Below are 26,009 nucleotides of genomic sequence, written 5' to 3' on the forward strand. Positions count from 1 at the left end.
GGCGTGCTGCCTGGTTGTGGGCCCAGAGTGGGCGTGCTGCCTGGTTGTGGGCCCAGAGTGGGCGTGCTGCCTGGTTGTGGGCCCAGAGTGGGCGTGCTGCCTGGTTGTGGGCCCAGAGTGGGCGTGCTGCCTGGTTGTGGGCCCAGAGTGGGCGTGCTGCCTGGTTGTGGGCCCAGAGTGGGCGTGCTGCCTGGTTGTGGGCCCAGAGTGGGCGTGCTGCCTGGTTGTGGGCCCAGAGTGGGCGTGCTGCCTGGTTGTGGGCCCAGAGTGGGCGTGCTGCCTGGTTGTGGGCCCAGAGTGGGCGTGCTGCCTGGTTGTGGGCCCAGAGTGGGCGTGCTGCCTGGTTGTGGGCCCAGAGTGGGCGTGCTGCCTGGTTGTGGGCCCAGAGTGGGCGTGCTGCCTGGTTGTGGGCCCAGAGTGGGCGTGCTGCCTGGTTGTGGGCCCAGAGTGGGCGTGCTGCCTGGTTGTGGGCCCAGAGTGGGCGTGCTGCCTGGTTGTGGGCCCAGAGTGGGCGTGCTGCCTGGTTGTGGGCCCAGAGTGGGCGTGCTGCCTGGTTGTGGGCCCAGAGTGGGCGTGCTGCCTGGTTGTGGGCCCAGAGTGGGCGTGCTGCCTGGTTGTGGGCCCAGAGTGGGCGTGCTGCCTGGTTGTGGGCCCAGAGTGGGCGTGCTGCCTGGTTGTGGGCCCAGAGTGGGCGTGCTGCCTGGTTGTGGGCCCAGAGTGGGCGTGCTGCCTGGTTGTGGGCCCAGAGTGGGCGTGCTGCCTGGTTGTGGGCCCAGAGTGGGCGTGCTGCCTGGTTGTGGGCCCAGAGTGGGCGTGCTGCCTGGTTGTGGGCCCAGAGTGGGCGTGCTGCCTGGTTGTGGGCCCAGAGTGGGCGTGCTGCCTGGTTGTGGGCCCAGAGTGGGCGTGCTGCCTGGTTGTGGGCCCAGAGTGGGCGTGCTGCCTGGTTGTGGGCCCAGAGTGGGCGTGCTGCCTGGTTGTGGGCCCAGAGTGGGCGTGCTGCCTGGTTGTGGGCCCAGAGTGGGCGTGCTGCCTGGTTGTGGGCCCAGAGTGGGCGTGCTGCCTGGTTGTGGGCCCAGAGTGGGCGTGCTGCCTGGTTGTGGGCCCAGAGTGGGCGTGCTGCCTGGTTGTGGGCCCAGCGTGGGCGTGCTGCCTGGTTGTGGGCCCAGAGTGGGCGTGCTGCCTGGTTGTGGGCCCAGAGTGGGCGTGCTGCCTGGTTGTGGGCCCAGAGTGGGCGTGCTGCCTGGTTGTGGGCCCAGAGTGGGCGTGCTGCCTGGTTGTGGGCCCAGAGTGGGCGTGCTGCCTGGTTGTGGGCCCAGAGTGGGCGTGCTGCCTGGTTGTGGGCCCAGAGTGGGAGTGCTGCCTGGTTGTGGGCCCAGAGTGGGCGTGCTGCCTGGTTGTGGGCCCAGAGTGGGCGTGCTGCCTGGTTGTGGGCCCAGAGTGGGCGTGCTGCCTGGTTGTGGGCCCAGAGTGGGCGTGCTGCCTGGTTGTGGGCCCAGAGTGGGCGTGCTGCCTGGTTGTGGGCCCAGAGTGGGCGTGCTGCCTGGTTGTGGGCCCAGAGTGGGCGTGCTGCCTGGTTGTGGGCCCAGAGTGGGCGTGCTGCCTGGTTGTGGGCCCAGAGTGGGCGTGCTGCCTGGTTGTGGGCCCAGAGTGGGAGTGCTGCCTGGTTGTGGGCCCAGAGTGGGCGTGCTGCCTGGTTGTGGGCCCAGAGTGGGCGTGCTGCCTGGTTGTGGGCCCAGAGTGGGCGTGCTGCCTGGTTGTGGGCCCAGAGTGGGCGTGCTGCCTGGTTGTGGGCCCAGAGTGGGCGTGCTGCCTGGTTGTGGGCCCAGAGTGGGCGTGCTGCCTGGTTGTGGGCCCAGAGTGGGCGTGCTGCCTGGTTGTGGGCCCAGAGTGGGCGTGCTGCCTGGTTGTGGGCCCAGAGTGGGCGTGCTGCCTGGTTGTGGGCCCAGAGTGGGCGTGCTGCCTGGTTGTGGGCCCAGAGTGGGCGTGCTGCCTGGTTGTGGGCCCAGAGTGGGCGTGCTGCCTGGTTGTGGGCCCAGAGTGGGCGTGCTGCCTGGTTGTGGGCCCAGAGTGGGCGTGCTGCCTGGTTGTGGGCCCAGAGTGGGCGTGCTGCCTGGTTGTGGGCCCAGAGTGGGCGTGCTGCCTGGTTGTGGGCCCAGAGTGGGCGTGCTGCCTGGTTGTGGGCCCAGAGTGGGCGTGCTGCCTGGTTGTGGGCCCAGCGTGGGAGTGCTGCCTGGTTGTGGGCCCAGCGTGGGAGTGCTGCCTGGTTGTGGGCCCAGAGTGGGAGTGCTGCCTGGTTGTGGGCCCAGCGTGGGAGTGCTGCCTGGTTGTGGGCCCAGCGTGGGAGTGCTGCCTGGTTGTGGGCCCAGCGTGGGAGTGCTGCCTGGTTGTGGGCCCAGCGTGGGAGTGCTGCCTGGTTGTGGGCCCAGCGTGGGAGTGCTGCCTGGTTGTGGGCCCAGCGTGGGAGTGCTGCCTGGTTGTGGGCCCAGCGTGGGAGTGCTGCCTGGTTGTGGGCCCAGCGTGGGAGTGCTGCCTGGTTGTGGGCCCAGCGTGGGAGTGCTGCCTGGTTGTGGGCCCAGCGTGGGAGTGCTGCCTGGTTGTGGGCCCAGCGTGGGAGTGCTGCCTGGTTGTGGGCCCAGCGTGGGAGTGCTGCCTGGTTGTGGGCCCAGCGTGGGAGTGCTGCCTGGTTGTGGGCCCAGCGTGGGAGTGCTGCCTGGTTGTGGGCCCAGCGTGGGAGTGCTGCCTGGTTGTGGGCCCAGCGTGGGAGTGCTGCCTGGTTGTGGGCCCAGCGTGGGAGTGCTGCCTGGTTGTGGGCCCAGCGTGGGAGTGCTGCCTGGTTGTGGGCCCAGCGTGGGAGTGCTGCCTGGTTGTGGGCCCAGCGTGGGAGTGCTGCCTGGTTGTGGGCCCAGCGTGGGAGTGCTGCCTGGTTGTGGGCCCAGCGTGGGAGTGCTGCCTGGTTGTGGGCCCAGCGTGGGAGTGCTGCCTGGTTGTGGGCCCAGCGTGGGAGTGCTGCCTGGTTGTGGGCCCAGCGTGGGAGTGCTGCCTGGTTGTGGGCCCAGCGTGGGAGTGCTGCCTGGTTGTGGGCCCAGCGTGGGAGTGCTGCCTGGTTGTGGGCCCAGCGTGGGAGTGCTGCCTGGTTGTGGGCCCAGCGTGGGAGTGCTGCCTGGTTGTGGGCCCAGCGTGGGAGTGCTGCCTGGTTGTGGGCCCAGCGTGGGAGTGCTGCCTGGTTGTGGGCCCAGCGTGGGAGTGCTGCCTGGTTGTGGGCCCAGCGTGGGAGTGCTGCCTGGTTGTGGGCCCAGCGTGGGAGTGCTGCCTGGTTGTGGGCCCAGCGTGGGAGTGCTGCCTGGTTGTGGGCCCAGCGTGGGAGTGCTGCCTGGTTGTGGGCCCAGCGTGGGAGTGCTGCCTGGTTGTGGGCCCAGCGTGGGAGTGCTGCCTGGTTGTGGGCCCAGCGTGGGAGTGCTGCCTGGTTGTGGGCCCAGCGTGGGAGTGCTGCCTGGTTGTGGGCCCAGCGTGGGAGTGCTGCCTGGTTGTGGGCCCAGCGTGGGAGTGCTGCCTGGTTGTGGGCCCAGCGTGGGAGTGCTGCCTGGTTGTGGGCCCAGCGTGGGAGTGCTGCCTGGTTGTGGGCCCAGCGTGGGAGTGCTGCCTGGTTGTGGGCCCAGCGTGGGAGTGCTGCCTGGTTGTGGGCCCAGCGTGGGAGTGCTGCCTGGTTGTGGGCCCAGCGTGGGAGTGCTGCCTGGTTGTGGGCCCAGCGTGGGAGTGCTGCCTGGTTGTGGGCCCAGCGTGGGAGTGCTGCCTGGTTGTGGGCCCAGCGTGGGAGTGCTGCCTGGTTGTGGGCCCAGCGTGGGAGTGCTGCCTGGTTGTGGGCCCAGCGTGGGAGTGCTGCCTGGTTGTGGGCCCAGCGTGGGAGTGCTGCCTGGTTGTGGGCCCAGCGTGGGAGTGCTGCCTGGTTGTGGGCCCAGCGTGGGAGTGCTGCCTGGTTGTGGGCCCAGCGTGGGAGTGCTGCCTGGTTGTGGGCCCAGCGTGGGAGTGCTGCCTGGTTGTGGGCCCAGCGTGGGAGTGCTGCCTGGTTGTGGGCCCAGCGTGGGAGTGCTGCCTGGTTGTGGGCCCAGCGTGGGAGTGCTGCCTGGTTGTGGGCCCAGCGTGGGAGTGCTGCCTGGTTGTGGGCCCAGCGTGGGAGTGCTGCCTGGTTGTGGGCCCAGCGTGGGAGTGCTGCCTGGTTGTGGGCCCAGCGTGGGAGTGCTGCCTGGTTGTGGGCCCAGCGTGGGAGTGCTGCCTGGTTGTGGGGCCCAGCGTGGGAGTGCTGCCTGGTTGTGGGCCCAGCGTGGAGTGCTGCCTGGTTGTGGGCCCAGCGTGGGAGTGCTGCCTGGTTGTGGGCCCAGCGTGGGAGTGCTGCCTGGTTGTGGGCCCAGCGTGGGAGTGCTGCCTGGTTGTGGGCCCAGCGTGGGAGTGCTGCCTGGTTGTGGGCCCAGCGTGGGAGTGCTGCCTGGTTGTGGGCCCAGCGTGGGAGTGCTGCCTGGTTGTGGGCCAGCGTGGGAGTGCTGCCTGGTTGTGGGCCCAGCGTGGGAGTGCTGCCTGGTTGTGGGCCCAGCGTGGGGAGTGCTGCCTGGTTGTGGGCCAGCGTGGGAGTGCTGCCTGGTTGTGGGCCCAGCGTGGGAGTGCTGCCTGGTTGTGGCCCAGCGTGGGAGTGCTGCCTGGTTGTGGCCCAGCGTGGGAGTGCTGCCTGGTTGTGGGCCCAGCGTGGGAGTGCTGCCTGGTTGTGGGCCCAGCTTGGGAGTGCTGCCTGGTTGTGGGCCCAGCGTGGGAGTGCTGCCTGGTTGTGGGCCCAGCGTGGGAGTGCTGCCCTGGTTGTGGGCCCAGCGTGGGAGTGCTGCCTGTTTGTGGGCCCACGTGGGAGTGCTGCCTGGGTTGTGGGCCCCACGTGGGAGTGCTGCCTGGTTGTGGGCCCAGCGTGGGGAGTGCTGCCTGGTTGTTGGCCCAGCGTGGGAGTGCTGCCTGGTTGTGGGCCCAGCGTGGGAGTGCTGCCTGGTTGTGGGCCCAGCGTGGGAGTGCTGCCTGGTTGTGGGCCAGCGTGGGAGTGCTGCCTGGTTGTGGGCCCAGCGTGGGAGTGCTGCCTGGTTGTGGGCCCAGCGTGGAGTGCTGCCTGGTTGTGGGCCCAGCGTGGGAGTGCTGCCTGTTGTGGGCCCAGCGTGGGAGTGCTGCCTGGTAGTGGGCCCAGAGTGGGAGTGCTTGCCTGGTATGGGGCCCAGAGTGGGATGAGCTGCCTTGTAGTGGGACCCAGATGGGGAGTGCTGCCTGGTAGTGGGCCCAGAGTGGGGAGTGCTGCCTGGAGTGGGAGTGCTGCCTGGTAGTGGGCCCAGAGTGGGAGTGCTGCCTGGTAGTGGGCCCAGAGTGGGAGTGCTGCCTGGTAGTGGGCCCAGAGTGGGAGTGCTGCCTGGTAGTGGGCCCAGAGTGGGAGTGCTGCCTGGTAGTGGGCCCAGAGTGGGAGTGCTGCCTGGTAGTGGGCCCAGAGTGGGAGTGCTGCCTGGTAGTGGGCCCAGAGTGGGAGTGCTGCCTGGTTGTGGACCCAGCCTGGGAGTGCTGCCTGGTTGTGGGCCCAGTGTGGGAGTGCTGCCTGGTTGTGGGCCCAGCGTGGGAGTGTTGCCTGGTTGTGGGCCCAGTGTGGGAGTGCTGCCTGGTTGTGGACCCAGCCTGAGAGTGTTGCCTGGTTCTGGGCCCAGCCTGAGAGTGTTGCCTGGTAGTGGGCCCAGTGTGGGAGTGCTGCCTGGTAGTGGGCCCAGCGTGGGAGTGCTGCCTGGTTGTGGGCCCAGCGTGGGAGTGCTGCCTGGTTGTGGGCCCAGCTTGGGAGTGCTGCCTGGTTGTGGGCCCAGCGTGGGAGTGCTGCCTGGTTGTGGGCCCAGCGTGGGAGTGCTGCCTGGTTGTGGGCCCAGTGTGGGAGTGCTTCCTGGTTGTGGGCCCAGTGTGGGAGTGCTGCCTGGTTGTGGGCCCAGTGTGGGAGTGCTGCCTGGTTGTGGGCCCAGTGTGGGAGTGCTGCCTGGTTGTGGGCCCAGTGTGGGAGTGCTGCCTGGTTGTGGGCCCAGAGTGGGAGTGATGCCTGGTTGTGGGCCCAGAGTGGGAGTGATGCCTGGTTGTGGGCCCAGTGTGGGAGTGATGCCTGGTTGTGGGCCCAGTGTGGGAGTGCTGCCTGGTTGTGGGCCCAGTGTGGGAGTGCTGCCTGGTTGTGGGCCCAGTGTGGGAGTGCTGCCTGGTTGTGGGCCCAGTGTGGGAGTGCTGCCTGGTTGTGGGCCCAGAGTGGGAGTGATGCCTGGTAGTGGGCCCAGAGTGGGAGTGTTGCCTGGTTGTGGGCCCAGTGTGGGAGTGCTGCCTGGTTGTGGACCCAGCCTGAGAGTGTTGCCTGGTTGTGGGCCCAGCGTGGGAGTGCTGCCTGGTTGTGGGCCCAGTGTGGGAGTGCTGCCTGGTTGTGGGCCCAGAGTGGGAGTGTTGCCTGGTTGTGGGCCCAGTGTGGGAGTGCTGCCTGGTTGTGGACCCAGCCTGAGAGTGTTGCCTGGTTATGGGCCCAGCCTGAGAGTGTTGCCTGGTAGTGGGCCCAGTGTGGGAGTGCTGCCTGGTAGTGGGCCCAGCGTGGGAGTGCTGCCTGGTAGTGGGCCCAGCGTGGGAGTGCTGCCTGGTAGTGGGCCCAGCGTGGGAGTGCTGCCTGGTAGTGGGCCCAGCGTGGGAGTGCTGCCTGGTAGTGGGCCCAGTGTGGGAGTGCTGCCTGGTAGTGGGCCCAGTGTGGGAGTGCTGCCTGGTAGTGGGCCCAGAGTGGGAGTGATGCCTGGTAGTGGGCCCAGAGTGGGAGTGTTGCCTTGTTGTGGGCCCAGTGTGGGAGTGCTGCCTGGTTGTGGACCCAGCCTGAGAGTGTTGCCTGGTTGTGGGCCCAGCGTGGGAGTGCTGCCTGGTTGTGGGCCCAGTGTGGGAGTGCTGCCTGGTTGTGGGCCCAGCGTGGGAGTGTTGCCTGGTTGTGGGCCCAGTGTGGGAGTGCTGCCTGGTTGTGGACCCAGCCTGAGAGTGTTGCCTGGTTATGGGCCCAGCCTGAGAGTGTTGCCTGGTAGTGGGCCCAGTGTGGGAGTGCTGCCTGGTAGTGGGCCCAGCGTGGGAGTGCTGCCTGGTAGTGGGCCCAGCGTGGGAGTGCTGCCTGGTTGTGGGCCCAGCGTGGGAGTGCTGCCTGGTTGTGGGCCCAGCGTGGGAGTGCTGCCTGGTTGTGGGCCCAGCGTGGGAGTGCTGCCTGGTTGTGGGCCCAGCGTGGGAGTGCTGCCTGGTTGTGGGCCCAGCGTGGGAGTGCTGCCTGGTTGTGGGCCCAGCGTGGGAGTGCTGCCTGGTTGTGGGCCCAGCGTGGGAGTGCTGCCTGGTTGTGGGCCCAGCGTGGGAGTGCTGCCTGGTTGTGGGCCCAGTGTGGGAGTGCTGCCTGGTTGTGGGCCCAGTGTGGGAGTGCTGCCTGGTTGTGGGCCCAGTGTGGGAGTGCTGCCTGGTTGTGGGCCCAGAGTGGGAGTGCTGCCTGGTTGTGGGCCCAGAGTGGGAGTGCTGCCTGGTTGTGGGCCCAGAGTGGGAGTGCTGCCTGGTTGTGGGCCCAGAGTGGGAGTGCTGCCTGGTTGTGGGCCCAGAGTGGGAGTGATGCCTGGTTGTGGGCCCAGAGTGGGAGTGATGCCTGGTTGTGGGCCCAGTGTGGGAGTGCTGCCTGGTTGTGGGCCCAGTGTGGGAGTGCTGCCTGGTTGTGGGCCCAGAGTGGGAGTGATGCCTGGTAGTGGGCCCAGAGTGGGAGTGCTGCCTGGTTGTGGACCCAGCCTGAGAGTGTTGCCTGGTTGTGGGCCCAGCGTGGGAGTGCTGCCTGGTTGTGGGCCCAGTGTGGGAGTGCTGCCTGGTTGTGGGCCCAGCATGGGAGTGTTGCCTGGTTGTGGGCCCAGTGTGGGAGTGCTGCCTGCTTGTGGACCCAGCCTGAGAGTGTTGCCTGGTTATGGGCCCAGCCTGAGAGTGTTGCCTGGTAGTGGGCCCAGTGTGGGAGTGCTGCCTGGTAGTGGGCCCAGCGTGGGAGTGCTGCCTGGTAGTGGGCCCAGCGTGGGAGTGCTGCCTGGTAGTGGGCCCAGCGTGGGAGTGCTGCCTGGTAGTGGGCCCAGTGTGGGAGTGCTGCCTGGTAGTGGGCCCAGTTTGGGAGTGCTGCCTGGTTGTGGGCCCAGTGTGGGAGTGCTGCCTGGTTGTGGGCCCAGTGTGAGAGTGCTGCCTGGTTGTGGACCCAGCCTGAGAGTGTTGCCTGGTTATGGGCCCAGCCTGAGAGTGTTGCCTGGTAGTGGGCCCAGTGTGGGAGTGCTGCCTGGTTGTGGGCCCAGTGTGGGAGTGCTGCCTGGTTGTGGGCCCAGTGTGGGAGTGCTGCCTGGTTGTGGGCCCAGTGTGGTAGTGCTGCCTGGTAGTGGGCCCAGTGTGGGAGTGCTGCCTGGTAGTGGGCCCAGTGTGGGAGTGCTGCCTGGTAGTGGGCCCAGCGTGGGAGTGCTGCCTGGTAGTGGGCCCAGCGTGGGAGTGCTGCCTGGTAGTGGGCCCAGTGTGGGAGTGCTGCCTGGTAGTGGGCCCAGTGTGGGAGTGCTGCCTGGTAGTGGGCCCAGTGTGGGATTGCCGTCTTGTTTGGTGTGAGCATTCACGTGTTTTTTTTTTCACTTTGTTTTGTAGGTTTTGGACTCGTGCTTCTGACAATGGCTCAAACGCTGCAGCTGGAGATTCCCAACTTTGGGAACACGGTGCTGGAGTGCCTGAATGAGCAGCGGTTGCAGGGTCTTTACTGCGACACCTCGATTGTGGTGAAGGGACAAACATTTAAGGCTCACCGGGCAGTGCTGGCCGCCAACAGCTCCTACTTCCGGGACCTCTTTGCCGGGACCGCCCGAGCAGCCTTCGAACTGCCGGCTGCCGTGCAGCCGCAGAGCTTCCAAAACATTCTCAACTTCTGCTACACGGGCAGGCTGAGTATGAAGGCGGGCGAGCAGTTCATGCTGATGTACACAGCGGGTTTCCTGCAGATACAGCGTATCGTGGAGAGGGGCACTGAGCTGCTGTCTAAGGTCAGCTCGCCACGGTGCGACTCACAAGGGCTGAGCGCCGACGACCCCGGCTGGGAGCCTCAGAGCCCGGCCGCGCCCCTCCCCCTCCCGCTTCCCCTCCCCCTCGCCTCCCGTGTCAAGGTGGAACAGAGCGAGGCGGGTCTTGGCCGCGGCAGGCGGGCTGCCGATGGCCCCGCAGCAGGCAGCGCCAAGTCGGCCCGCCTGGCACACGATGGAGCGAGCGGGCAGGGCTGCCCCATCAGCGCGCCCCGTGATATCGCCAGCCCGGGAGCCAGCAGCGTTCACCCCAGCGATAGCCCCTTCTCCTGCCAGAACGAGGAGGATGAGGAGGAGGCGGAAGAGGAGGGACTGGAAGACATGACAGAAGAGCAGTACGTCCAGATGTGCAGCATGTACAACATCATGAGTGTCCCGCACGTCGGTAAGCAGCAGAAATTGCCTCGGCAAGCGGGACTCTACTTCTAGCCTCACCGATGTGCAATCCACTTGAATGGCTCTGACGAAGGACTGACTGTATTTGCCGATGATGCAAAGATAAGTAGGAAAGCAAGTTGTGAGGCTAGCGAGAGCCTGCAAAGGGACATAGACAGGTTAAGTGAGTGAGCAAAGATTCGGCAGACTGTGTATAGTGTGGGAAAATGTGAGGTTGCCCGCTTTGGTGGGAAGAACAGAAAAGCAGAATGCTGCAATACAGAGGGATCTGGGTGTCCTTGTACATGAATCACAAAATGTTAGCATGCAGGTACAGCAAGTAATTAGCAAAACAAATGGAATGTTGGCCTTTATTGCAAAGTGGGGTGTGGTGGGGAAGTTATGTTACAACTGTACAGGGCTGTACACTCTTGGTGAGGCTATACAGTTATGGTCACCTTACTCAAGGAGGGATTATACTTGCATTGGCGATAGCTCAGAGAAGGTTCATTGGGTTGATTCGTGGGATGAAGGGGCTTGTCTTGTGAAGAAAGGTTGAGTAGGCCCACCTATGCTCAACAGTGCTCAGAAGAATGAGAGGTGATCTTATTGGAAATTATAAGAGCCTGAGGGGGCTTGACAGGGTGGATTCTGGGAGGATGTTTCCCCTCCTGGGGGAGTCTAGAACCTGGGGACACATTTTAAAAATACGGGGGTCCCCCATTTAAAATGGAGATGAGGAATTTTGTGTCTCAAAGATTTGTTAGTCTGTAGAATTCTCTTCTCCACAGAGCAGTGGAGGCTGGGCCATTGAATATACTTAAGGGTCAGTTAGACAGATTTTTGATTGACAAGGGAGTCAAGGTTTATGGGGGGGGTCAGACAGGAAAGTGGAGTTAAGGCCACAGTCAGATCAGCTATGATGTTATAGAATGGCAGAGCAGGCTCAAGGGACTGAAGGGCCTCCTCCTGCTCCTATTTCTTATGATCTTGCGTAGTACATTACCGAGGGGGTGTGTCATTGTTGATGCCGAGTGGTCTGTCTGTTTTCATTCCTTTTTGACGTTGTAGCAGTTTTGTACAACTAAGAGGCTTGCTAGACCATTGCAGAAGGCATTTAGGAGTAAGCCGCATTGCTGTGGGTTGGGAGTCACATGTAGGCCACACCGGGTAAGGACCGCAGATTTCCTCCCCTAAAAGGCATTAGTGAACCAGATGGATTTTCAGAACATCGATGATGGTTTCATGGTCACCATTACTGAAACTAGTTGGGGAGATGGTGGCATAGTGATAACATCCAGGGGTCCAGGCGAATGCTCTGGGGTCATGGGTTCAAATCCCACTATGGCAACTGGTGGAATTTAAATTCAGTTAATAAAATCGGTAATTTTAAAGCTAGCCTCAGTAATGGTGACCATGGAACTATCACTGAGCCTGTTGAGACTGGGTCGGGGGGGTCAACTGAAAATGTTAAAACTGAGCTTGTTAGGTTTTTCTTACACAAGGGGATTGAGGGTTATGGGGCAAGCTGGAGAAATGGAGTTAAGATACAGATCAGCCATGATCTAATTGAATGGTGGGACAGGCTCAGGGGGCTGAATGGCCTCCTCCTGTTCCTATGCTCAACCAACATCAGTAAAAGAGATTAAAAGCAAAAAACTGCAGATACTGGAAATCCAAAACAAAAACAAAAATACCTGGAAAAACTCAGCAGATCTGGCAGCAACTGCGGAGAGGGAGACAGTTAACGTTTCGAGTCCGCAGGACTCTTCAACAGAACTAAGTAAAAATAGAAGAGAGGTGAAATATAAGCTGATTTAAGGGGGGTTGGGACAGGTAGAGCTGGATAGAGGGTCAGTGATAGGTGGAGATAACCAAAAGATGTCACAGACAAAAGGACAAAGAGGTGTTGAAGGTGGTGATATTATCTAAGGAATGTGCTATTTAAGGTTAGAAAGTAGGACAAGCAAGGTACAGATAGCCCTAGTGGGAGTGGTGTGGGGTGAAGGAATCGAAAAAGGCTAAAAGGTAGAGATAAAACAATGGATGGAAATACATTTAAAAATAATGGAAATAGGTGGGAAAAGAAAAATCTATATAAATTATTGGAAAAAAAGGAGGGATCGGAAAGTGGGTGGGGGTGGAGGAGAGAGTAAAAGACAGTAAAAGATTACCTGGTTGCATATCACATTGCTGTCTATGGAGCTTGCAGATTGACTGCTGTGATTCCTACATGACAACAGTGAGTACTTCTTTGGCTGTTTTGGGATGTCATGAAGAACATTTTATAAATGAAAACCTTTGTTTTGGAACAGTGCTCTGTTCAGTTCCCTGGGTCTCAGTTAAAGGGAGGGAGGAGCTGTGCAGATATTGGTGTTGCTGGATTATGGTTCTCCCCTTTTCTCCAACTAGGGTTCCTATCACCTAATTGTAATGCTATAAGGAATTTGGGCATGATAAATCAACGCAAGATTGTCAAATTGTAGCAAAGATTTATTAAGTCACAACACAGCTCAATAGGTTATAATTCCCTCTTCTGTCTATGGACAATGGAGTGCGGAAAAATCCAGACCGGATTTGTCAAATCGACTTCCTTTTCTGACTTCTTAAATTCTTGTTGCCTCTTTGGACTTCTGTACCCTGTTCGGGCTTCTTGTATTTCTCAGGTTCTGGGAAGAGGTATCACTCTGTTTGGATCTGTTTTTTCTTCTTTTCACAGGAATATAAGAAATAGGAGCAGGAATAGGCCACATGGCCCATTGAGCCTGCGCCATCATTCAATATGATCACGGCTGATCTTGGGCCTCAACTCTAATTTCCCGCCCACTCCCCATAACCCTTAGTCCCCTGAGAGACCAAATATCTGTCTATCCCAATGATGGAGCATCCATAACCCCCTGGGTTAGAGAATTCCAAAGACTCACAACCCTTTGAGTGAAGTAATTTCTCCTCCTCTAAGTCCTAAATGATCGGCCCCTTATCCTGAGGCTGTGCCCCCGTGTTTCAGATTCCCCAAACAATGCAAACAATCTCTCAGCGTCCACCCTATCAAACCCCTTCAGAATTCTGTAGATTTCAATGAATATAGGCCCAATTTACTCAGCCCCATATCCCAGGAACCAATCCTATCTAGTGAGCCTTTGAACATGGTTTCAAGCTCCTTCCTTAAACCCTGGACAGTTAATTAATCACCTCCTTTACAACCATTTGAGCCAATTGGCCAGTTATCAGGACAGAAAACTGGTTTCTAATTGGCCTTGAATATCTGATGTCAGGACTGTATTAGATTAGGAACTAAGTAAGAAGATTCTCAATGATTTTATCAATATACACCAGTTCAATGTAGACCTGTTCAATATACACCCGTTCAGTATACGCTCTTTCTAACCAGACTGGTACAGCTTCGTATAGTTGGAGCAAGTATGCAAGCCACGGGCAAGTATGCAAGCCAAGGTGACAAAGGTTCACTTAGAATCTAAACTATAGCGTTTAAATGTTTACAGAGACGTGTTAACACATCAGAATTTGAATACATGGTTTAATTCTTTTACAGAGTGATTCTAAGGCATGCTTTCCTCAATGCTATGTTCCCCACCTTCTCCCCCACCCTGTTTCAAAGTGGATGTTAGCAGCAGACCAACCTCAGCCAAGCCTGCTTAAATAGCTCATGGGCAGTCACTGAAGGCTGGTCACTTGTATGGGGGCTAATGCTGCCAGATACCAGGATACATCCCTCCCTCCCACAGGAGAATCAACCAGAGGTGAAAGAGAGGGAGATGTACCTGTGTTGAGTTGAACAGATGTGGAGTAGTCAAGTGTGAATGTAACAGAATGCCCTGGACAAGTATTTCTGCACGGTAAAACTGTAACTGCAGAGTGCCACTGATCAGAAGCTACAGCAAGAGCAAGAACTGGTGCTGCCTGGGCCTAGGGAGGAGGCCAGGCCAGTCCCAGCTCAGGGAGGAGGCCAGGCCAGTCCCAGCTCAGGGAGGAGGCCGGGCCAGTCCCAGCTCAGGGAGGAGGCCGGGCCAGTCCCAGCTCAGGGAGGAGGCCAGGCCAGTCCCGGCTCGGGGAGTAGTCTGGACCGGTCCTGGCTCGGGGAGGAGGTGAGTCTGGACCGGTCCCGGCTCGGGGAGGAGTCTGGGCCAGTCCCGGCTCGGGGAGGAGGTGAGTCTGGGCCGGTCCCGGCTCGGGGAGGAGGTGAGTCTGGGCCGGTCCCGGCTCGGGGAGGAGGTGAGTCTGGGCCGGTCCCGGCTCGGGGAGGAGGTGAATCTGGGCCGGTCCCGGCTCGGGGAGGAGGTGAGTCTGGGCCGGTCCCGGCTCGGGGAGGAGGTGAGTCTGGGCCGGTCCCGGCTCGGGGAGGAGGTGAGTCTGGGCCGGTCCCGGCTCGGGGAGGAGGTGAGTCTGGGCCGGTCCCGGCTCGGGGAGGAGGTGAGTCTGGGCCGGTCCCGGCTCGGGGAGGAGGTGAGTCTGGGCCGGTCCCGGCTCGGGGAGGAGGTGAGTCTGGGCCGGTCCCGGCTCGGGGAGGAGGTGAGTCTGGGCCGGTCCCGGCTCGGGGAGGAGGTGAGTCTGGGCCGGTCCCGGCTCGGGGAGGAGGTGAGTCTGGGCCGGTCCCGGCTCGGGGAGGAGGTGAGTCTGGGCCGGTCCCGGCTCGGGGAGGAGGTGAGTCTGGGCTGGTCCCGGCTCGGGGAGGAGTCTGGGCCGGTCCCGGCTCGGGGAGGAGGTGAATCTGGGCCGGTCCCGGCTCGGGGAGGAGGTGAATCTGGGCCGGTCCCGGCTCGGGGAGGAGGTGAGTCTGGGCCGGTCCCGGCTCGGGGAGGAGGTGAGTCTGGGCCGGTCCCGGCTCGGGGAGGAGTCTGGGCCGGTCCCGGCTCGGGGAGGAGGTGAGTCTGGGCCGGTCCCGGCTCGGGGAGGAGGTGAGTCTGGGCCGGTCCCGGCTCGGGGAGGAGGTGAGTCTGGGCCGGTCCCGGCTCGGGGAGGAGTCTGGGCCGGTCCTGGCTCGGGGAGGAGGTGAGTCTGGGCCGGTCCTGGCTCGGGGAGGAGGTGAGTCTGGGCTGGTCCCGGCTCGGGGAGGAGTCTGGGCCGGTCCCGGCTCGGGGAGGAGGTGAGTCTGGACCGGTCCTGGCTCGGGGAGGAGGTGAGTCTGGGCCGGTCCCGGCTCGGGGAGGAGGTGAGTCTGGACCGGTCCCGGCTCGGGGAGGAGGCCTTTCCAGGCCTTTGGGAGGAGGCTGGGTTGGGCTGGGCCTTGAGGAGGAGGCCGGATCAGGGAAGTCTGGCCTCAGCAATCAGGCTGTGCAGTAGTGGGCCAGGCTTCGGCAAGGCTATATTGCTGCTTCTTTAATGATGGGTGCAGCTAGTATATGATCAGGGCAGTCCTCGGCTCAGTCCTTTCTGCTCTAAACCATTTGGCTGTGAATGAGTTGAAGCTGAACCTCGAGCAGAGGGTCATTTTTCATCCTGTCTTTGTTTTGCTCTTTCAGCCACCCCAGAGAGGGTGGAGGCTCTGCCCGATCACGTTGATGGACGGTCCAGGATGAGGATTCGGCATGACCTAGCTGTGTTGCCCGCTGACCTGATTAACCAGATTGGGCATCGCTGCCACCCCAAGCTGTACGTGGAGGGTGACCCGTCCGAAAAACTTGAGCTAGTGACAGGTGAGCAACACCAACCAAGGCCACTGTCCATCAATCCATCACCATCACAGACTGACAGTGTAGACCCGTTCAACAGTACTAACCCAGTGTGGACCAGGTTAAACCGTACTAACCCAGGCGTGGACCAGGTTAAACCGTACTAACCCAGTGTGGACCAGGTTAAACCGTACTAACCCAGGGGTGGATCAGGTTAAACGGTACTAACCCAGGGGTGGATCAGGTTAAACCGTACTAACCCAGTGTGGACCAGGTTAAATGGTACTAACACAGACAGGACCAGGTTAAGCCGTACTAACCCAGTGTGGACCAGGTTAAATCGTACTAACCCAGGGGTGGATCAGGTTAAACCGTACTAACCCAGGGGTGGATCAGGTTAAACCGTACTAACCCAGTGTGGAGCAGGTTAAACCGTACTAACCCAGGGGTGGATCAGGTTAAACCGTACTAACCCAGTGTGGAGCAGGTTAAACCGTACTAACCCAGGGGTGGATCAGGTTAAACGGTACTAACCCAGGGGTGGATCAGGTTAAACCGTACTAACCCAGTGTGGAGCAGGTTAAACCGTACTAACCCAGGGGTGGATCAGGTTAAACCGTACTAACCCAGTGTGGAGCAGGTTAAACCGTACTAACCCAGGGGTGGATCAGGTTAAACGGTACTAACCCAGGGGTGGATCAGGTTAAACCGTACTAACCCAGTGTGGACCAGGTTAAATGGTACTAACCCAGTGTGGACCAGGTTAAGCCGTACTAACCCAGTGTGGACCAGGTTAAATTGTACTAACCCAGGGGTGGATCAGGTTAAACCGTACTAACCCAGTGTGGACCAGGTTAAACCGTACTAACCCAGTGTGGACCAGGTTAAACCGTACGAACACAGACAGGACCAGGTTAAGTCGTACTAACCCAGTGTGGACCAGGTTAAACCGTACTAACACAGACAGGACCAGGTTAAGCCGTACTAACCCAGTGTGGACCAGGTTAAACAGTACTAACCTAGTGTGCACCAGGTTAAACTGTACTTACACAGACCAGGACCAGGTTAAACCGTACTAACTCAGTGTGGACCAGGTTAAACCGGACTAACCCAGTGTGGATCAGGTTAAACTGTACTAACCCAAACTCGACCAAGTTAAACTGTACTAACTCACAGAGGACCAGGTTAAACCCTATTAGTCCCAAACAGGACCCGGTTAAACTGTGCTAACCCAGACAGGAGCCAGTTAAACTGTGCTAACCCAGACAGGACCAGGTTAAAGTGTGCTAACCCAGACAGGACCAGGTTAAACTGTACTAATCCAGTGTGGACCAGGTTAAACTGCACTAACCCAGACAGGATCAGGTTAAACCGTACTAACCCAGGGTGGACCGGGTTAAGCTGTACTAATCCAGTATTTACCGGGTTAAACTGTACTAACCCAAGCAGGACCAGGTTATACTGTACTAAACCAAGCAGGACCAGGTTAAACTGTACTAAGGCAGACAGGACCAGGTCATACTATACTAATCTGGATAGGTTCAGGTCATACTATACTAACGCAGTGTAGACCAGGTTAAAGCGTACTAACACACTGTGGACTAGGTTAAACTGTACTAACCCAAGCAGGACCAGGTTAAAGTGTACTAATCCAAGCATGACCAGGTTAAGCTGTACTAAGCTAGTGTGGACCAGGTCAATCTGTACTAACTCAGAGTGGACCAGGTTAAACTGTACTAATCCAGTATGAACCAGGTAAAGCTGTACTAACCCAGACAGGACCAGGTTAAACTGTACTATCCCAGTGTAGACCAGGTTTAACTGTACTAACCCAAGGGTGGACTAGTTTAAACTGTGCTAATCCAGTATGAACCAGGTTAAACTGTACTAACCCAGACAAGATCAGGTCAGACTGTACTAACCCAGTGTGGACCAGGTCAAATTGTACTAACCCAGTGTGGACCAGGTTAAACCATACTAACCCAGTGTGTACGAGGTTAAACCATACTAACACAGACAGGGCCAGATTAAAGTACTAACCGAGTGTGGACCAGGTTAAACCGTACTAACCCAGGGGTGGACCAGATTAAACTGTACTAACCCAGTGTGGATCAGGTTAAACTGTACTAACCCAGGCAGGACCAGGTTAAATTATACTAACCCAGGGTGGACCGGGTTAAACTGTACTAACCAAGTGTGGACCGGGTTACTCTGTACTGATCCAGTGTGGACCGGGTTACACTGTACTCACCCAGACAGGACCAGGTTAAACTGTACTAACCCAGGGTGGACCAGGTTAAACTGTACTAACCACGTGTGGCCCGGATTACACTGTACTGATCCAGTGTGGACCAGGTTAAACTGTACTAACCCAGGGTGGACCAGGTTAAACTGTACTAACCAAGTGTGGACCGGGTTACACTGTACTGATCCAGTGTGGACCAGGTTAAACTGTACTAACCCAGGGTGGACCAGGTTAAAATGTACTAACCCAGGGTGGACCAGGTTAAACTGTACTAACCCAGTGTGGATCGGGTTAAACTGTATTAATCCAGTGTGGATCATGTTAAACTGTACTAACCCAGACAGTACCAGGTTAAACCGTACTAACCCAGTGGTGGACCAGGTTAAACCGTACTAACCCAGTGGTGGACCAGGTTAAACCGTACTAACCCAGTGGTGGACCAGGTTAAACCGTACTAACCCAGTGGTGGACCAGGTTAAACCGTACTAACCCAGTGTGGATCAGGTTAAACTGTTCTACCCCAGTGTGCATCAGGTTAAACCGTCCTAACCCAGTATGGACCAGGTTAAACCATACTAACCCAGCGGTGGACCAGGTGAAACCTTACTAACCCAGACAAGGTCAGGTTAAACCCTACTAACCCAGACAGGATCAGCTTAAATCCTACTAACCTAGACAGGACCAGGATAAACTGTATGAACCCAGACAGGACCAGGTTAAACTGTACTAACCAAGTGTGGACCGGGTTACACTACTGATCCAGTGTGGACCAGGTTAAACTGTACTAACCCAGACAGGACCAGGTTAAACTGTACTAATGCAGTGTTTACCGGGCTAAACTGTACTAACCCAAGCAGGACCAGGTTAAACTGTACTAAGGCAGACAGGACAAGGTCATACAATACTTATCTGGATAGGTTCAGGTCATACTATACTAACCCAGTGTGGACCATGTTAAACTGTACTAACGCAGACAGGACCAGGTTAAACTGTGCTAACTCAGACAGGACCAGGTTAAACTGTACTAACCCAGACAGGACCAGGTTAAACTGTACTAACCCAGACAGGACCAGGTTAAACTGTACTAACCCGGGGTGGACCGGGTTAAACTGTACTAACCAAGCGTGGACCGGGTTACACTGTACTGATCCAGTGTGGACCAGGTTAAACTGTACTAACCCAGACAGGACCAGGTTAAACTGTACTAACCCAGACAGGACCAGGTTAAACTGTACTAACCCAGACAGGACCAGGTTAAACTGTACTAACCCAGGGTGGACCAGGTTAAACTGTACTAACCCAGTGTGGACCGGGTTAAACCGTACTAACCCAGTGTGGATCATGTTAAACTGTACTAACCCAGACAGTACCAGGTTAAACCGTACTAACCCAGTGTGGACCAGGTTAAACCGTACTAACCCAGTGTGGACCAGGTTAAACCGTTCAACTCAGTGTGCACCAGGTTAAACCGTACTAACCCAGTATGGACCAGGTTAAACCGTACTAACCCAGACAAGGCCAGGTTAAACCCTACTAACCCAGACAGGATCAGCTTAAATCCTACTAACCCAGACAGGACCAGGTTAAACTGTACGAACCCAGACAGGACCAGGTTAAACTGTACGAACCCAGGCAGGACCAGGTCAAACTGAACGAACCCAGACAGGACCAGGTTAAACTGTACTAACCAATTGTGGACCGGGTTACACTGTATTGATCCAGTGTGGACCAGGTTAAACTGTGCTAACCCAGATGGGACCAGGTTAAACTGTATTAACCCAGGGTGGACCAGGTTAAACTGTACTAACCCAGTGTGGACCGGGTTAAACTGTACTAATCCAGTGTGGATCATGTTAAACTGCACTAACTCAGACAGTACCAGATTAAACCGTACTAACCCAGTGTGGACCAGGTTAAACAGTACTAACCCAGTGGTGGACCAGGTTAAACCATACTAACCCAGTGTGGATCAGGTTAAACTGTTCTACCCCAGTGTGCATCAGGTTAAACCGTCCTATCCCAGTATGGACCAGGTTAAACCGTCCTATCCCAGTATGGACCAGGTTAAACCGTACTAACCCAGCGGTGGACCAGGTGAAACCGTACTAACCCAGACAAGGTCAGGTTAAACCGTACTAACCCAGACAGGATCAGCTTAAATCCTACTAACCTAGACAGGACCAGGTTAAACTGTACGAACCCAGACAGGACCAGGTTAAACTGTACGAACCCAGGCAGAACCTGGTTAAACTGTACGAACCCAGAGAGGACCAGGTTAAACTGTACGAACCCAGACAGGACCAGGTTAAACTGTACTAACCCAGGGTGGACCAGGTTAAACTGTACTAACCCAGGGTGCACCAGGTTAAACTGTACTAACCACGTGTGGACCGGATTACACTGTACTGATCCAGTGTGGACCAGGTTAAACTGTACTAACCCAGGGTGGACCAGGTTAAACTGTACTAACCAAGTGTGGACCGGGTTACACTGTATTGATCCAGTGTGGACCAGGTTAAACTGTACTAACCCAGATGGGACCAGGTTAAACTGTACTAACCCAGTGTGGACCGGGTTAAACTGTACTAATCCAGTGTGGATCATGTTAAACTGTACTAACCCAGACAGTACCAGGTTAAACCGTACTAACCCAGTGTGGACCAGGTTAAACCGTACTAACCCAGTAGTGGACCAGGTTAAACCATACTAACCCAGTGTGGATCAGGTTAAACTGTTCTACCCCAGTGTGCATCAGGTTAAACCGTCCTAACCCAGTATGGACCAGGTTAAACCGTACTAACCCAGCGATGGACCAGGTGAAACCGTACTAACCCAGACAAGGTCAGGTTAAACCATACTAACCCAGACAGGATCAGCTTAAATCCTACTAACCTAGACAGGACCAGGTTAAACTGTACGAACCCAGACAGGACCAGGTTAAACTGTACTAACCAAGTGTGGACCGGGTTACACTGTACTGATCCAGTGTGGACCAGGTTAAACTGTACTAACCCAGACAGGACCAGGTTAAACTGTACTAACCCAGTGTTGACCAGGTTAAACTGTACTAATCCAGTGTGGATCATGTTAAACTGTACTAACCCAGACAGTACCAGGTTAAACCGTACTAACCCAGTGTGGACCAGGTTAAACCGTACTAACCCAGTGTGGACCAGGTCAAACCGTACTAATCCAGTGGTGGACCAGGTTAAACTGTACTAACCCAGTGTGGACCAGGTTAAACCGTACTAACCCAGTAGTGGACCAGGTTAAACCATACTAACCCAGTGTGGATCAGGTTAAACTGTTCTACCCCAGTGTGCATCAGGTTAAACCGTCCTATCCCAGTATGGACCAGGTTAAACCGTCCTATCCCAGTATGGACCAGGTTAAACCGTACTAACCCAGCGGTGGACCAGGTGAAACCGTACTAATCCAGACAAGGTCAGGTTAAACCGTACTAACCCAGACAGGATCAGCTTAAATCCTACTAACCTAGACAGGACCAGGTTAAACTGTACGAACCCAGACAGGACCAGGTTAAACTGTACGAACCCAGACAGGACCAGGTTAAACTGTACGAACCCAGACAGGACCAGGTTAAACTGTACTAACCCAGGGTGGACCAGGTTAAACTGTACTAACCCAGGTTGGACCAGGTTAAACTGTACTAACCACGTGTGGACCGGATTACACTGTACTGATCCAGTGTGGACCACGTTAAACTGTACTAACTCAGGGTGGACCAGGTTAAACTGTACTAACCAAGTGTGAACCGGGTTACACTGTATTGATCCAGTGTGGACCAGGTTAAACTGTACTAACCCAGATGGGACCAGGTTAAACTGTACTAACCCAGGGTGGACCTGGTTAAACTGTACTAACCCAGTGTGGACCGGGTTAAACTGTACTAATCCAGTGTGGATCATGTTAAACTGTACTAACCCAGACAGTACCAGGTTAAACCGTACTAACCCAGTGTGGACCAGGTTAAACCGTACTAACCCAGTGGTGGACCAGGTTAAACCATACTAACCCAGTGTGGATCAGGTTAAACCGTCCTATCCCAGTATGGACCAGGTTAAACCATCCTATCCCAGTATGGACCAGGTTAAACCGTACTAACCCAGCGGTGGACCAGGTGAAACCGTACTAATCCAGACAAGGTCAGGTTAAACCGTACTAACCCAGACAGGATCAGCTTAAATCCTACTAACCTAGACAGGACCAGGTTAAACTGTACGAACCCAGACAGGACCAGGTTAAACTGTACGAACCCAGACAGGACCAGGTTAAACTGTACGAACCCAGACAGGACCAGGTTAAACTGTACTAACCCAGGGTGGACCAGGTTAAACTGTACTAACCCAGGTTGGACCAGGTTAAACTGTACTAACCACGTGTGGACCGGATTACACTGTACTGATCCAGTGTGGACCACGTTAAACTGTACTAACTCAGGGTGGACCAGGTTAAACTGTACTAACCAAGTGTGAACCGGGTTACACTGTATTGATCCAGTGTGGACCAGGTTAAACTGTACTAACCCAGATGGGACCAGGTTAAACTGTACTAACCCAGGGTGGACCTGGTTAAACTGTACTAACCCAGTGTGGACCGGGTTAAACTGTACTAATCCAGTGTGGATCATGTTAAACTGTACTAACCCAGACAGTACCAGGTTAAACCGTACTAACCCAGTGTGGACCAGGTTAAACCGTACTAACCCAGTGGTGGACCAGGTTAAACCATACTAACCCAGTGTGGATCAGGTTAAACCGTCCTATCCCAGTATGGACCAGGTTAAAACATCCTATCCCAGTATGGACCAGGTTAAACCGTACTAACCCAGCGGTGGACCAGGTGAAACCGTACTAACCCAGACAAGGTCAGGTTAAACCGTACTAACCCAGACAGGATCAGCTTAAATCCTACTAACCCAGACAGGACCAGGTTAAACTGTATGAACCCAGGGTGGACCAGGTTAAACTGTACTAACCCAGACAGGACCAGGTTAAACTGCACTAATGCAGTGTTTACCGGGCTAAACTGTACTAACCCAAGCAGGACCAGGTTAAACTGTACTAAGGCAGACAGGACAAGGTCTTACTATACTTATCTGGATAGTTTAAGGTCATACTATACTAACCCAGTGTGGACCATGTTAAACTGTACTAACGCAGACAGGACCAGGTTAAGCTGTGCTAACTCAGATAGGACCAGGTTAAACTGTACTAACCCAGACAGGACCAGGTTAAGCTGTGCTAACTCAGACAGGACCAGGTTAAACTGTACTAACCCAGACAGGACCTGGTTAAACTGTACTAACCCGGGGTGGACAGGGTTAAACTGTACTAACCAAGTGTGGACCGGGTTACACTGTACTGATCCAGTGTGGACCAGGTTAAACTGTACTAGCCCAGTGTGGACCGGGTTAAACTGTACTAATCCAGTGTGGATCATGTTAAACTGTACTAACCCAGTGTGGACCAGGTTAAACCGTACTAACCCAGTGGTGGACCAGGTTAAACCGTACTAACCCAGTGGTGGACCAGGTTAAACTGTACTAACCCAGTGTGGATCAGGTTAAACCGATCTACCCCAGTGTGCACCAGGTTAAACCGTTCTAATCCAGTGTGGACCAATTTAAACTGTACTAACCCAGACAGGACCAGGTTAAACCGTACTAACCCAGGTGTGGACCAGGTTAAACTGTACGAATCCAGTGTAGACTAGATTAAACTGTACTAACCCAGACAGGACCAGGTTAAACTGTACTAACCCAGACAGGACCAGGTTAACTGTACTAACTCAGGGTGGACCAGGTTAAACTGTACTAATCCAGTGTGCAGCTGATTAACCTGGTCCACACTGGGTTAGTATAGTTTAACAGCAGCACACTGGATTAGTACAGTTTAACCTGGTCCACCCTGAGTTAGTACAGTTTAACCTGGTCCACACTGGGTTAGTATAGTTTAACTGTACTAACGCAGGGATGGACTAGGTTAAACTGTACTAACACAGAAAGGACCAGGTTAAACTGTACTAACCCAGTGTTTACCAGGTTAAACTGTGCTAACCCAGGCAGGACCAGGTTATACTGTACTAACCCAAGTAGGACCAGGTTAAACTGTACTAAGGCAGACAGGACCAGGTCATACTATACTAATCTGGATAGGTTCAGGTCATACTATACTAACGCAGTGTGGACCAGGTTAAAGCGTACTAACCCACTGTGGACTAGGTTAAACTGTACTAACCCAAGCAGGACAAGGTTAAAGTGTACTAATCCAAGCATGACCAGGTTAAGCTGTACTAAGCTAGTGTGGACCAGGTCAATCTGCACTAACTCAGAGTGGACCAGGTTAAATTGTACTAATCCAGTATGAACCAGGTAAAGCTGTACCAACCCAGACAGGACCAGGTTAAACCGTACTATCCCAGTGTAGACCAGGTTTAACTGTACTAACCCAAGGGTGGACTAGTTTAAACTGTGCTAATCCAGTATGAACCAGGTTAAACTGTACTAACCCAGACAAGATCAGGTCAGACTGTACTAACCCAGTGTGGACCAGGTCAAATTGTACTAACCCAGTGTGGACCAGGTTAAACCATACTAACCCAGTGTGTACGAGGTTAAACCATACTAACACAGACAGGACCAGGTTAAACTGTACTAACCCAGGGTGGACCAGGTTAAATAGTACTAACCAAGAGTGGACCAGGTTACACTGTACTGATCCAGTGTGGACCAGGTTAAACTGTACTAACCCAGACAGGACCAGGTTAAACTGTTCTAACCCAGGGTGGACCAGGTTAAACTGTACGAACCCAGTGTGGACCGGGTTAAACTGTAGTAATCCAATGTGGATCATGTTAAACTGTACTAACCCAGACAGTACCAGGTTAAACCGTACTAACCCAGTGTGGACCAGGTTAAACCGTACTAACCCAGTGTGGACCAGGTTGAACCGTACTAACCTAGTGTGGACGAGGTTAAACTGTACTAACTAACTGTAGACCAGCTTTAAATGTACGAACCCAGGGTGGACCGGGTTAAATTGTACTAACCAAGTGTGGACCGGGTTACACTGTACTGATCCAGTGTGGACCAGGTGAAACTGTACTAACCCAGGGTGGACCAGGTTAAGTTGAACTAACCAAGCGTGGACCGGGTTACACTGTACTGATCCAGTGTGGACCAGGTTAAACTGTACTAACCCAGTGTGGACCGTGTTAAACTGTACTAATCCAGTGTGGATCATGTCAAACTGTACTAACCCAGACAGTACCAGGTTAAACCGTACTAACCCAGTGTGGACCAGGTTAAACCGTACTAACCCAGTGTGGATCAGGTTAAACCGTTCAACCCAGTGTGCACCAGGTTAAACCGTACTAACCCAGTATGGACCAGGTTAAACCGTCCTAACCCAGCGGTGGACCAGGTTAAACCGTACTAACCCAGATCAGGCCAGGTTAAACCCTACTAACCCAGACAGGATCAGCTTAAATCCTACTAACCTAAACAGGACCAGGTTAAACCGTACGAACCCAGGCAGGACCAGGTTAAACTGTACGAACCCAGGCAGGACCAGGTTAAACTGTACGAACCCAGACAGGACCAGGTTATACAGTACTAACCCAAGTAGGACCAGGTTAAACTGTACTAAGGCAGACAGGACCAGGTCTTACTATACTAATCTGGATAGGTTCAGGTCATACTATACTAACGCAGTGTGGACCAGGTTAAAGCGTACTAACCCACTGTGGACTAGGTTAAACTGTACTAACCCAAGCAGGACAAGGTTAAAGTGTACTAATCCAAGCATGACCAGGTTAAGCTGTACTAAGCTAGTGTGGACCAGGTCAATCTGCACTAACTCAGAGTGGACCAGGTTAAATTGTACTAATCCAGTATGAACCAGGTAAAGCTGTACTAACCCAGACAGGACCAGGTTAAACTGTACTATCCCAGTGTAGACCAGGTTTAACTGTACTAACCCAAGGGTGGACTAGTTTAAACTGTGCTAATCCAGTATGAACCAGGTTAAACTGTACTAACCCAGACAAGATCAGGTCAGACTGTACTAACCCAGTGTGGACCAGGTCAAATTGTACTAACCCAGTGTGGACCAGGTTAAACCATACTAACCCAGTGTGTACGAGGTTAAACCATACTAACACAGACAGGACCAGGTTAAACTGTACTAACCCAGGGTGGACCAGGTTAAATAGTACTAACCAAGAGTGGACCAGGTTACACTGTACTGATCCAGTGTGGACCAGGTTAAACTGTACTAACCCAGACAGGACCAGGTTAAACTGTTCTAACCCAGGGTGGACCAGGTTAAACTGTACGAACCCAGTGTGGACCGGGTTAAACTGTAGTAATCCAGTGTGGATCATTTTAAACTGTACTAACCCAGACAGTACCAGGTTAAACCGTACTAACCCAGTGTGGACCAGGTTAAACCGTACTAACCCAGTGTGGACCAGGTTGAACCGTACTAACCTAGTGTGGACGAGGTTAAACTGTACTAACTAACTGTAGACCAGCTTTAAATGTACTAACCCAGGGTGGACCGGGTTAAATTGTACTAACCAAGTGTGGACCGGGTTACACTGTACTGATCCAGTGTGGACCAG

At 55.7% G+C, this 26,009-nt stretch overlaps 1 protein-coding gene across 4 annotated transcripts in view; it reads left to right on the forward strand.

Annotated features, from left to right (window-relative positions):
- Positions 1-26,009, forward strand: part of LOC121289178 (nucleus accumbens-associated protein 1-like) — a 104,990-nt gene that overhangs the window by 27,877 nt on the left and 51,104 nt on the right. For all 4 annotated transcript variants that reach the window (XM_041208361.1, XM_041208359.1, XM_041208362.1 and 1 more), the window contains 2 exons: positions 8,689-9,498; positions 14,969-15,142. In XM_041208361.1, the coding sequence (XP_041064295.1) occupies positions 8,712-9,498; positions 14,969-15,142 (961 nt within the window). In that variant the 5' untranslated portion in view covers positions 8,689-8,711. The remainder of the gene's footprint in view (positions 1-8,688; positions 9,499-14,968; positions 15,143-26,009) is intronic.

The sequence above is a fragment of the Carcharodon carcharias genome, chromosome 16 (genome assembly GCF_017639515.1).
Source record: "Carcharodon carcharias isolate sCarCar2 chromosome 16, sCarCar2.pri, whole genome shotgun sequence".
NCBI lineage: Eukaryota > Metazoa > Chordata > Chondrichthyes > Lamniformes > Lamnidae > Carcharodon > Carcharodon carcharias.